The sequence below is a fragment of the Giraffa tippelskirchi genome, chromosome 2, assembly GCF_054371585.1.
Source record: "Giraffa tippelskirchi isolate mGirTip1 chromosome 2, T2T-mGirTip1v1.2.pri, whole genome shotgun sequence".
Lineage (NCBI taxonomy): Eukaryota > Metazoa > Chordata > Mammalia > Artiodactyla > Giraffidae > Giraffa > Giraffa tippelskirchi.
In genome coordinates this window covers 170,826,237-170,839,054 of record NC_137276.1, presented here as the reverse complement: position 1 = coordinate 170,839,054, position 12,818 = coordinate 170,826,237, and the positions used below count along the sequence as shown (strand labels likewise).

At 40.2% G+C, this 12,818-nt stretch overlaps 1 protein-coding gene across 17 annotated transcripts in view; it reads right to left on the bottom strand.

The window, feature by feature from the left end:
• Window positions 1–12,818, bottom strand: part of IGSF11 (immunoglobulin superfamily member 11) — a 187,655-nt gene that overhangs the window by 130,723 nt on the left and 44,114 nt on the right. For 10 of the 17 annotated variants that reach the window (XM_081572005.1, XM_081571996.1, XM_081572001.1 and 7 more), the window contains exon 1: window positions 3,391–3,821. The exons of 5 other annotated variants lie outside the window; for them this stretch is intronic. Coding sequence is in view for 4 of the 12 variants with exons in the window: in XM_081571988.1 (XP_081428114.1) it covers window positions 3,391–3,442 (52 nt within the window). In the remaining 8 variants the exon portion in view is untranslated. Of the gene's footprint in view, window positions 1–3,359; window positions 3,822–12,818 lie in introns of those variants that run through there. 2 more of the 17 variants (XM_081571998.1, XM_081572003.1) reach the window with 1 other exon arrangement.

Genomic DNA, 12,818 nt, shown 5'->3' with positions numbered 1-12,818 from the left:
GTTTCAGCTTCAACATCCATCCTTCCACTGAACACCCAGGACTGATCTCCTTTAGGATGGACTGGTTGGATCTCCTTCCAGTCCAAGGGACTCTCAACAGTCTTCTCCAACACCACACTTTAAAAGCATCAATTCTTCAGCGCTTAGCTTTCTTTATAGTCCAACTCTCACATCCATACATGACCACTGGAAAAACCATGGCCTTGACGGTCCCATCACTTCATGGCAAATAGATGGGGAAACAGTGGAAACAGTGGCTGACTTTATCTTGGGGGGCTCCTAAATCAATGCAGATGGGGACTGTAGCCATGAAATTAAAATATACTTTCTCCTTGGAAGAAAAGTTATGACAAACCTAGACAGCATATTAAAAAGCAGAGACATTACTTTGCCAACAAAGGTCCATTTAGTCAAAGCTATGGTTTTTCCAGTAGTCATGTACGGATGTGAGAGTTGGACTATAAAGAAAGCTGAGTCCTGAAGAATTGATGCTTTTGAACTGTGGTGTTGGAGAAGACTCTTGAGAGTCCCTTGGACAGAAAGATCCAACCAGTCCATCCTAAAGGAGATCAGTCCTAAATATTAATCTGAAAGACTGATGCTGAAGCTGAAACTCCAATATTTTGGCAACCTGATTCGAAGAGCTGACTCATTTGAAAAGACCCTGATGCTGGGAAAGGTTGAAGGTAGGAGGAGAAGGGGACAACAGAGGATGAGATGGTTGGAGGGCATTCGGCAGTTGGTTACGGACAGGGAGGCCTGGCTTGCTGCAGTCCATGGGGTCACAAAGAGTCAGACACGACTGAGCAACTGAACTAAACTGAACTGGACCCAATGGTAGAACAGAACAGAAGTAAACTTTTCAATTTAAATTGCCTTTGAAGTTACTCCACAGAGAACAAAATAAAAATAAAAACAGAAATTTCTTGACAATCATTTTCTTTCAAAAATATAAAAGACTATTTCTACCTTTGGTTACTTCTCCCATTGTAGTGGCCCCTGCCATCATGGTTATTTATCTGGCATCCATTTCCCTTTTGCCCCTCTGTAATGGAACCAACTTTGTTGGACCTGAAATCCACCTTTCCCCCTCCTTCCACACTGTAAATTCTAGGAATGGGCCCTAGTCCATTCATGCCAACACTGCCATTGTCTGGTTCAAGAATTTAATATGCAGTCAGGACATAGTACTCTCCTGGAGACTGTTATGCTGGGCACTCAGCAGCTGTTCATCCTCATCCCCTCCCCCTCTTAAGCAAACAGTATCAGTGGCTTGTCCATGGCCCACTGAATAAAACCTAAATTCAGTATTCAACGTTCTCTATCATCCTTTTACTACCTTTTTAGCCCTTCCTGCTTTGCATACATATCTCCTGCTCCAGCAACTATAAGCCTGGCCTTTCCAGAATATGCCTCTGCACTTTCCACTTCATATTCTACAGCCAGGCTGTTCCTTTGGCTTGGAAAACCAAACACTCCCATCTCAGCCAATTCAAACTCTACTCAAAGTCCAGATCAAAAGTAAACTTTTCCATGAAGTCTCCCTTGATATCACCACCACCAACAACAACGACAAATGGCACTCATATATTCCTTGTATCATAACTCATTTGTGCACACTTGCAGCTTGTCTGAAAACTTCAAACTCCTTACAGGAGTTGGACAACGTATTTTTTACAGAAGGTGGACAAATTCGTACATCTTTGTCTCCCACCACCATCCTGCCCCACCAGACATCCAAGTGCCCAGAGTGGAGGCTCACTAAACACTCGTTGAATAAATAAACACAGTTTTTTGAGGGTGACAAGTGCCTCTACAAAGTAAATTATCACAAAGGCTGAAATGTCCTTGGACGTCTTTAAAAACATCTCAGTATGTTTAGGAATAGTTCTGCTGAAGGAAAAGAAACACATCAGATGACCTTGTAAGGCTGATTCTGCAAATTTCACCAACTCTTTAAAAAAGTACTGCCTAATAATTCAAAACCCAACCATACACAAACGCTATTTACAAGAAGAGAGTGGCATTTATTGTAATATATGAAGGCTAACAACGTATTTTTTACCAAAAAAGTCAGCTGTTCTTACAGTAATATTTAAAACAGTTTCAGTTGTGTCCGAGGGATTATTGAGAAGTTCACTTACTCTATCTTATTTCATGCTTAAAGAAAGTAGGACACAGAAAAATATTGGCCCTCTCAAAGTAGTGATCAGACAAAGTTAACTGGGAAGCACATGTTTATATAAAGCACATACAAATATCACTTTGTACATCATCACCAAATATATACCTATTGAGGTCCTGAAGTTATCTGTAATTTTGAACATTTCCTTCTCTCGCTCCTATGGAAAAGATATGCAAAGTTTTGTATTTCTTTCTCCCTTCCCTTAAAATGAATCTGTACAAATTTAAGTCAGCTAAAATTAGGTTACTTCAAGATCTATGGGTACATTAACAGTTCAAATAAGGTTATAAAATTATGGGAAACATACCAGTATCTCCAGAAAGAAACAGTATTAACCACAAAACTCCATAAACCAGTTATCCTACTTTTTAAATAAAAGCCTTCAGAATAAATCTCAGTAAATCTCAACAATGAATTAAATGGAACAAAAAAACTTGATTCCACAGGACAGGAAACTCACACACACACACACAAAGTCACTTGTATAAAATGAAAACAGGGTCTCAACACGACAGCTAGTCATAGAACGTAAAATTTAAGAAAACTAAGTAGCAATCAAAATTTAAATGGATATTTTTAGAAGACAGTTAACAAGAAAACTAAACACGTTTATTTTTTTTGTTCTAACATGGCTATGTTCTATGTATTTTTGTAAGTCGACTTAAATTCCTTGGGGAAGAAGCTCGATTATTAAAAAATAAATTGTTTTCAAATCTAATGTACGTACTGTAGAGTTTTTTGTGTTTTTTAAATAAAGATCACATTTTCAGTCATAACCTGCACATGCTCTTTAAAGATTTGGTGAAAACTGCAACTTAAAGTGTTTCAAATCATTTTAAAAACATTTCCAGTGTTCCTGCAGCCGCCTGGTAACGGAAACGATTCTAAACCCCGTTTCTCCCCGGACCCAGAAAGTAAGGGAGTTCGTTATCTGAAAGGGGCAAAGAGCGGGGTCGCGGTCGGAGTCCGGTTCCGGACCAGCGGTAACGCGGCGCGGGGCGCAGTCAGCTCTCGGATCGTAACACCTGAGCCGTGCGGGGAGCCGGCAGGGGGCTCCGCGTGGGAGCGCGAGCCTCGCCGACAGTCACGAATATGGCCCCCGAGAAAGTTGGGTTCCCAAAACCCGCCCCGGCGAGACAGCCTCCCCCGGCCCGCCGGCCCCGCCTGGCCCCACCGGGAGGGGAGAGGATGGGAGGGCCACTCACCGTGCAGAGAGAAGAGCAGCAAAGGCGCCAGAGGGGAGCCCCGACAAGTCATCCCGGGGCCGCGGGGAGAGCGCCCGCCGCCCGCCCGGCTCCTCGTCGCGGCAGCCGAGGCGCGGGCCGGGCTCTCGGCGCTCTTGGGGCAGCCGGGACCTCCCAGACTAGCCTCCCGGCCGCAGTCCGCCCGACGGGGCTGGGACGGTGGGACCTGCAGACGAGGCAAGCGCGGCTCCCGCCCCGCCCGGCTCCGCAGAGGCTGAGCTGCGCGCAGGTGCGTCCCGGGCTCGCCGGCCTCGCCCCGCGGCGCCACGGCCACCTCGCACTGCCCCAGGACCCGCCGGCCCCTTGCGCCGCCTGGGGAGAGCCACTCCCCCCCCAACTCTCGCCCGGCTACTCGGGCGGCAGCCCGGCTGCGGCTCGGCTCCGCGCCGCCCACTCGCCCCTCTCGGTCTCCCAGGCAACCGCGGCTCCAGCGCGACGCCTGGCGGCCCACTCGCAGAGCGGGCGCTGCGCGCAGCTGGCGCGGCTCTGGCCACCTGTGAATTGAAACGCCCGCTCCCCGCACGCCTCCGCGAGGGCCGGGGACCGAAGGCGGGCGTCCTCCTCGCAGGCAGCCAGAGCCCCTCTCCTGCCCCGATCCGCTCCCCGGACCCGTGGTGACAGTCCTGAGCCCCAGAGAGCTCCGCCAGGCACTTCACCACAGCCTGCGTCCCAACCTCCAAGATGCTTTTCAGATTTCTGTTTCGCCATTACACTTTCTCCCAGTCCTTTCTTCTGTAGCCTAAATAGTCCAAAAGAACCTGACCCTGGCAAAGTTAAGAATCGATGAAGTTTGTCCTATATCTTTTATTTTTCTAACTACCCCTTTCTTCCTTCAAAGGAGCATAGGGGCTGTACCATGGAAGACTTAGGTCAACTTACAGTATTTACAAATTTTGTTTTAAACCTTTTTGCTTTCTTAAACTAATTTCAAGTATTTGTTGAGTAGTTAAACTAGAAAAATTTATTTTCATGTTGACTAGAGATGTTTTTGTTGTGGTAGTTGATTACTTTGGTTGGGTTTCTATTTTTTTGTTTCTTGTTTGTTTTGGTTGGGTGGGAAGAGAGACCTTCATGGCATCTGAAATTACTTGACTTAAATATCTGCCTACATCTTTCCTTATAAAGCCTTATCTTCATTTCTCTAACAATGAGGTTGCTGCTCTCTTTCTTAAAGCTCATAGTCCCATTCTACTTCAGCCTCTCACCCAAGCCTTCTAGATTTGAGGACATATATACCGCTCTCTGTAATGTCAGACTGTCCTGGTTAATTTCTATAGCAGCATAGATTAGAATTCTCGGAGCCATTCAGAAATTCTGAGCCCCCATCTGGCAGATGCAATCCTCCCAGGGCAACTCAGAAATGAGAAAAAAGCCTATACATTTGGACAAAGATTGGGAGACGTTCGTAAAAATTAAAATAGTATCAAGATGGTGGAATTAGGGATGCACTTTTTCTTTTCGTTACAATTTCAAGTTTAAAAAAGAACCACATTAAGAAATGCCAGTCACCTTTAACAAGAATACCCTGAAAAGATATGGTTTGATTATGAATTTTAAATGCCTCAATTTGGTAACTATTTCCAGTTTACTAGAATCCATGACTAGATCTCTAATGTCAAGAAATGAATGATATGAGTGTAGAATTTTTTATATTAACAGAAATCTAATATTTTAAATATTTCATCACTTGATTCATTCTTTTAAACTCCAGAGTAAGGACTAGGTTTTTTTTTAATCCATCCAGTTCAGTTCCTGACTTTGTCTTGTACATATTCCTACATTCTAACCTAGCCCCGAGTAGGGTATAAGAGTCAGTAATATAAGGAGAAGAGCAAGGTGTTACTTGGGGCAGAACTTTGCTTCACTGTAATCCTACATTTAAATACAGAGATAGAATACTTATTCTATAATTAAATAACCTAGTAATTGAGGCTGAAAAGCCTTGATGAAGCAAGTTACTTAATATGATACATTTTTTTGGCAATTCAGTTCAGTAAATATTTACTGAGTACACTGTGTAAGGCACTGGGTTGAAGGCTGAAGACAAAATATATGACCCTTACCCTTACATGGCTTCCAGTTGCACTTGGGATACATCCACAGTGTCATGAATCAGCACAGAAAGAGAGCTGTCCTGCCTCTTTGTCACCATAGTGTACTTCTGCCTTCCCAAACAGGAGCTAGTGTGTTACTGAGAGGATAGAGAGCTCACAGTTCAGTGGAACAGTCCTTCTAATTGAAAAAGAAGTGTGGCTTCTGAAGGGAGACTGGGACTGATCAGATTTCAGGAGGCAATCTGGCTGCCCAGAAGCATGGGGGCAGATGGTAGATGGTGGACTCAAAGGAAGCAGATCAGAGTACTGGAAACTCCAAATGCTGCACACAGAGGCCTTCAAAAGGACACTCTCACAGGAAACAAAGGAAAAAAAATGTGCTATTTAATTCACAGAGCTTATACTCCTGGCATGTGCTCTGAGTAAATTTTTTATTAGTAATGAGTTTTACCAACTCTTTTATCCTAGTCTGCCTTTGTAACCACAGTAGGATTTCTTTAAATCTCTTAATTATTCTGAGTGCTAAAGCAACAGACAGCATCTTTCATTTGTATAATACTTTATAAATTTCAAAGTGCTTTCACATATATTGTCTGATTTGATCTTCACGGCAACCCCAAGGAGTATGTAAGGCAAATAGTATTACCCCTTCTTCACTCAACTAAGACACTAAGTCTCCAAAAGATCAGTGGACAGCAGTGGGCAGAGCCGGAACCAACCCAAAAGTTTTCAACTACACCACAGAGTCTTTCTTTTATCTCTTTATAGACCAACATCTAAAGAAATTTATATCCACCATAATGTCTTAAAGCTATTTGTGGGGAACGCTGCTGTTGCCTCCCCAACATTCATCCCACTACCACCACCACCCACCAGCACAGGAATAGCTGTAAAACTTGAATAAGACAAGCGCTACCCTCACCTCTGGAGGGGCTAGGGTTGCTCTATCTGACCAAGGAAGAAGTACAGAGAGGAACAACTGGGGCAAGAGACTCTGTTACAGTGAATATTCATCTTGGATCAAAACCACTGATGACCTAGTCTTCCCTGGTGGTCTTCTTACAGTGGTTGGGACTTTGACTTCAAATGCAGAGAGTATAGGTTCGATCCCTGGTTGGGGAGCTAAGATGTCACGTGCCTCATGACCAAAAGACCAAAACATAAAACAACAAAAGCAGTGTTGTAAAAAATTCAATAAAGACTTTAAAAATGGTCCACATTTTAAAAAAAATATTAAAAAAACACTGATGACCTTCGAATACAGTCAACCTGTCAATATTTAAATAGGAGTTATCCAAATTCAAATTTTAGTGCTACACCAGTTTTTCTCCTCCACCCATCAAAATGCGAGACCATCTCTTTCCACAGTCAGTTAGTCTGCATTCAAGAAGAGAAAATTAAATTTATGATTAGTTTAGGAGAAACATAATTAGGAAAGAAAAACTATGGAGGGAATTATAAGGCTTTACAAAGCTAAATATAAATTATTTTAATTAGCTATTTTAAATTATTAATACCACCTATCCCTCTCCATTCGTGTATGTAATTAAAGGTTAATTTATGTTTTGAGAATGTCTATGGAATGTTTTATAAGAATATCATTCATAAAGTTCAAAAATTTCTTTTTGATCCTTGTTTGAGCCAGTAACTCATTCTGTAACTATTTTAACCTCACTACTTATAACCATATATAGTCTAGAGCAGAGCCTGGTCCTTTTTTTTTTCCAATTTTTATTGGAGTATAGTTTATTTACTGTGTTGTATTAGTTTCTGCTACACAGCAAAGTGAATCAGTTATACATTTAGATATATAGATATAGTTATAGATATCCACTCTTTTTTAGATTCTTTTCCCATATAGGCCATTACAGAGTATTGAGTAGAGTTCTCTGTGCTATACAGTAGGTCCCTATTTGTTACCTATTTTAAATACAGTAGTGTGTATACGTCAATCCCAATCTCCCAGTTTATCCCCCCTCCCTACTTTCCCCCTGGCAACCATAAGTTTGTTTCTGCATCTGTGACTCTATTTCTATTTTGTAAATAAGTTCATTTGTACATTTTTTTTAGATTCCAAATATAAGTGAAGCACTTCTCTGGTAGCTCAGCTGGTAAAGAGTCCGCCTGCAATTCAGGAGACCCTGGTTCGATTCCTGGGTTGGGAAGATCCCCTAGAGAAGGGATACACTACCCACTCCAGTATTCTGGCCAGGAGAATTCCATGGACACAGGAGCCTGGCAGGCTACAGTCCATGGAGTCGAAAAGAGTCGGACACAACTGAGCAACTTTCACTTTCCCTGTAAGTAATATCATATATTTGTCTTTCTCTGATTTCCTTCGCTCAGTAGACAATCTCTAGGCCCATCCATGTTGCTGTAAATGGCACTGTTTAGTTCTTTTCTTATGAGCCTGATCCTTTTAAAAGTAAAATTTGAGAGGAATTCTTCCCCATTCCCCTTTGTGAAGAGGCAATAAAGTCTGAAATAATAATAAAGGAGTAGAGAAGATAATAGTGGAATAATTAGAATAAAGCAACAAGCAAACTAATAAGTGTCTATTGTATGTTAAGACATAAATAGATCATTTATTATTTTAAAGCATCCTCCTCAAATTTTGGATCAATTTATAACCTAGATAGACAGGTTAGTCTTTCTTATATCTGTTTTTGCCTACGCCTCTGTTAATGCTTGCTAGATAAGACTTACAGGAGGGCAAACAGCATCTCTGCCCCCACCCCCTCACTGTAGCCAATCCCTATCACTATGGTGAGTATTGCTGAAGTGAAGTTCCACATCTTCATTTATCTTGGGAAAAGTTAGCTCTTTTCCCTGAAACCATTTTAGTATGAACACATTTGTTATTAGACAAAGTCATTCTCTGAGCAGGGTTCAGTTTAACAAAGTGCTATTAAATTCATCATAATGGCAAATTTTAAATAGAACTGCTAGGTTTTTTTAGGACTTGAAAAGGGCAATAGCATAAGAAGCATTTTATGACACCTGAAAATTTTTTGTATTTTCTTTCTTATAAGGAAAATAATTTTGAAGTATTCTTCAAATTCTCTTTACCAGTTTTCACGAATCTAAAATAATCTGTTTCAACCTCTGTCACTTGATTCTATATATTGAGGTATTAGCAACCAATAATATTATGTTTTTCAAATTCGATGAGTTTTTCATAGACGTTTAAAGTATATATCAGACTTTAACTGGTGACAACAAAATAGATGAGAGACCTCAACTTACAAAAAATGCGAAGTTATTTTTTTAATCTTACATGAAGTGATGAGCTCTCAATAAAATATAGAAAAGTCAAGCTAAAATCTAGAAGAAAGAAGGAATCCTCAACAGAGCATCCAGAGTGACCCTATTAAGGTCAGGTCAAGTCACTCCCCGACCCAAGTCCTGCCAATGGCTTCCTGTCTCACTGAGAGTGAAAGTACAGGTCCTTGCTATAAACAAAAGGGCTTGTGTCAGATTCCTATTGCTGCGGTAACAAATCAATGTAAATGTAATGGCATGAAATCACACAAATTATTATCTGATAGTTCTGAGGTCAAAAGTCCAAAGTCTCACATGGTAGCTTTCTCATCTACAGAGGGCAGCGGGGCTGTGTTCCTTTCTGGAGAATCCATTTCCTGACCTCTTCAGCTTCTAGAGTCTATCTGTTTTCCGTGGCCCATGGCCCCCTTCCTCCATCTTCAGAGCCATCAACATAGACCTTCTCTCACCTTCTCTCACCACCATCTCTCTGACTCTCTCTCCTGCTTCCCCCCGCACCTAAGGACTCTTGTGATTCGAGGGGGCCCACTTGGATAATCTCCTCATCTCCAGTTCAGTTGAAGAAAGATCTTATCTCTAGCTGCAACCGTAATTCCCCTTTGCCATGTAAGGCAACATATCCATGGGCTCTAGGGGTTAGGAAGTGGACATGTTTGGTGGGGAGAGGGACGTTATTCTGTTTACCACAAGGCCTTGTGCGATCTAGTCCCCTATTATCTAATCTCTTCTTCTGTTTTCCCCTGGCTCATTCAGCTCTCACTACAGTGATCTCCCCAATGTTTCTTGAATAAGCAGGAACATGTTTACCTCAGTTCAGTTCAGTTCACTCGCTCAGTCATGTCCAACTCTTGGTGACCCCATGGACTGCAGCACGCCAGGCCTCCCTGTCCATCACCAACTCCCAGAGCTTACTCAAACTCATATCCTTCAAGTCAGTGATGCCATCCAACCATCTCATCCTCTGTCGTCCCCTTCTCCTCCTGCCTTCAATCTTTCCCAGCATCAGACTGTTTTCAAATAAGTTAGTTCTTCACATCAGGTGGCCAAAATATTGGGGTTTCAGCTTCAGCATCAGTCCTTCCAGTGAATATTCAGGACTGACTTCCTTTAGAATAGACTCGTTCAATCTCCTTTCTGTCCAAGGGACTCTCAAGAGTCTTCTCCAACACCACAGTTCAAAAGCTTCAATTCTTCGGGACTCAGCTTTCTTTATAGTCCAACTCTCACATCCATACATGACTACTGGAAAACCCATAGCTTTTACTAGATGAACCTTTGTCAGGAAATGTTTACCTCAGGGCCACTGAAATTGCTCTTTCACTAGATTTTTGCATACCTCTCCTTTCACTTCCTTTAAGTCCTACACGTCACCTGAAGTGAGGCCTTAGCTGACCCTTCTATGTAAAATAAAATTTTAAAGACATTTTAAAATACCTTTCCCTATTGTATTTTTTTTAGCACTCCATCTCTAATACACTGCAGTTTACTTAATAATCACATTTGCTTATTGTCTGTGTCACTCAATAGAACCAATGAGGACTGGGACTTTGATCTGTTTCATTTATGGCTGAAATATTGGTACCTTAACAGTGCTTGTTACACACTTGTTTTGTTTAATCACTAAGAAATGTATGCTAAGTTGTGTACGACTATTTTGTGACCCCATGAACTGTAGCCCACCAGGTTTCTCTGTCCATTGGTATTTCCCAGGCAAGAATACTGGAGTGAGTTGCCATTTCCTTCTCCAGGGGGTCTTCCCGACCCAGGGATCAAACCTGCATCTCCTGCATTGGCAGGCAGATTCTTTAACATGGAGCCACCTGACAATGAATAACCATTCTAATAGATAAATCAGTGATTGAAGCAAAATTTCACAGGATTGAAACTAATCAGAATGCATTCTCTGGCCACAATTATATTAAGCTGTATATCAATAACAGGATGAATACACACACACATTTGGATGCTAATAAAGCCACCTCTAAATAATTCAAAACCTAAAATTAAATCATAAAGGAAGCTAAAGTATTTAGAAGAAAACAATAATAAAGATATCAAAGCCTGTCCAACACAACTAGAATATATATATGGAGGGAAACTTAGAGCCTTAAATGTTTACATGAAAAAAGATGAAAGCCTACAAACATTCTCTGACATAAATTGTAGCAATATTTTCTTAGATCTGCCTCCCAAGGCAAAAGATATAAAAGCAAAAATAAGCAAATGGGACCTAATCAAAGTTAAAGGCTTTTGAATAGCAAAAGAGACCATAAATAAAATGAAAAAAACCTTACAAATTAAGAGAAAATAGTTGCAAATGATGCACCCAATATGGGGTTAATTTCCAAAATATAGAAATACCTCATAAAACTCAACATCAAAACAAAACAAAAGCACAACCCAATCAAAAAAAGGGCAGAAGACCTAAATAGACATTTCTCCAAAGAAAATATACAGTTGACAAACATGCACATGAAAAGATGCTCAATGTCACTAATTATTAGAGAAATGCAAATCAAAACTATAATGCACCACGCTCACGTCTGAATGGCTATCATCAAAAAGTCTACAAATAATAAATGCTGGAGAGGGTGTAGAGAAAAGAGAATCCTCCTACACTGTTGGTGGGAATGTACACTAGTACAGCCCCTGTGGAGAACAGTATGGGGATTTCTTAAATTAAAAATAGAGCTACCATATTATCTAATAGTCCTACTCCTGGGCATACATTCAGAAAAGACAAAAATTCTAAAGCAAAAAGATACATGCACCCCAATGATTATAGCAGCACTATTTACAATAGCCAAGACATGGCAGCAACCTAAATGTCCATCAACAGATGAATGGATAAAGAAGTATTATATATACATATATACACGGTGGACTATTACTCAGTCATAAAAAAAGAATGAAATAATGCCCTCTACAGCAACATGGATGAACTTAGAGCTTATAATACTAAGTAAAATTCAGACAGAGAAAGACAAATATTATAGATATCACTTATACATGGAATCTAAAAATAATACAAATGAATCTATTTACAAAACAGAAACAAACTCTCAGTCATAGAAAACAAACTTATGGTTGCCAAAAAGCAAAGAGAGGGAGGGGGATAATTTGGGAATATGGGATTAACAGATACACAATACATATATAAATTAAATAAGCAACAAGGTATAATATAGGAAAATGGGCTTCCCTGGTGGCTGAGCTGGTAAAGAATCCACCTGCAATGCAAGAGAGCTGGGTTTGATCCCTGGGTTGGGAAGATCCACTGGAGAAGGGAAAGGCCACCCACTCCAGTATTCTGGCCTGGAGAATTCCATGGACTATAAAGTCCATGGGGTCGCAAAGAGTTGAACACAACTGAGAGACTTTCAAAAAAATAAATAAATAAAACAGGAAACAATATTCAATATCTTATAATAACCTATAATGAAAACTAATCTGGAAAAAATAGTATATGTAACTGAATCATTTTGTTATACACCTGAAACTAACATAGTATTGTAAATCAACTGTACTTTGATTTTTTTAAAAAAGGAAGAAAGCCTAAACTCTAATAAATTAAGGTACAGCTTAAGAAGTTTGACAAGGAAAATAAAATATATCCAAAGAAATTAGAAGGAATAAGATAATAAAAGGGTTAAATTAATAAAATATTAAACAAACATATAGAGAAGAGAAACTCAGTCAAAAGTTGGTACCTTGAGAAGTTTAATTAAATTAACTAGACTAGTGAGACTAATCAAAAATTAAAATGAGAGAGGGTGAGCTCTCAAATAATATCAGAATAAAAAAGAAGAGACATCACTATAGATGCTGCAGACATTTAAAAATAAGGAGAATGAATAATTTTATGCCAATAAATGTGAAAACTTGGAAGAAATGAACAAATTCCTAGAAAAATATAACTTATCAACTCTTGCTCAAAAATAAACAGAAAAACTGAATAATCTTATATGAATAAGGTAATTAAAGTAATAGTTTAAAATCTTCCTACGAATAAATCTTCAGATCCAGACAATTTTAGCAGCACTTTTTATCACA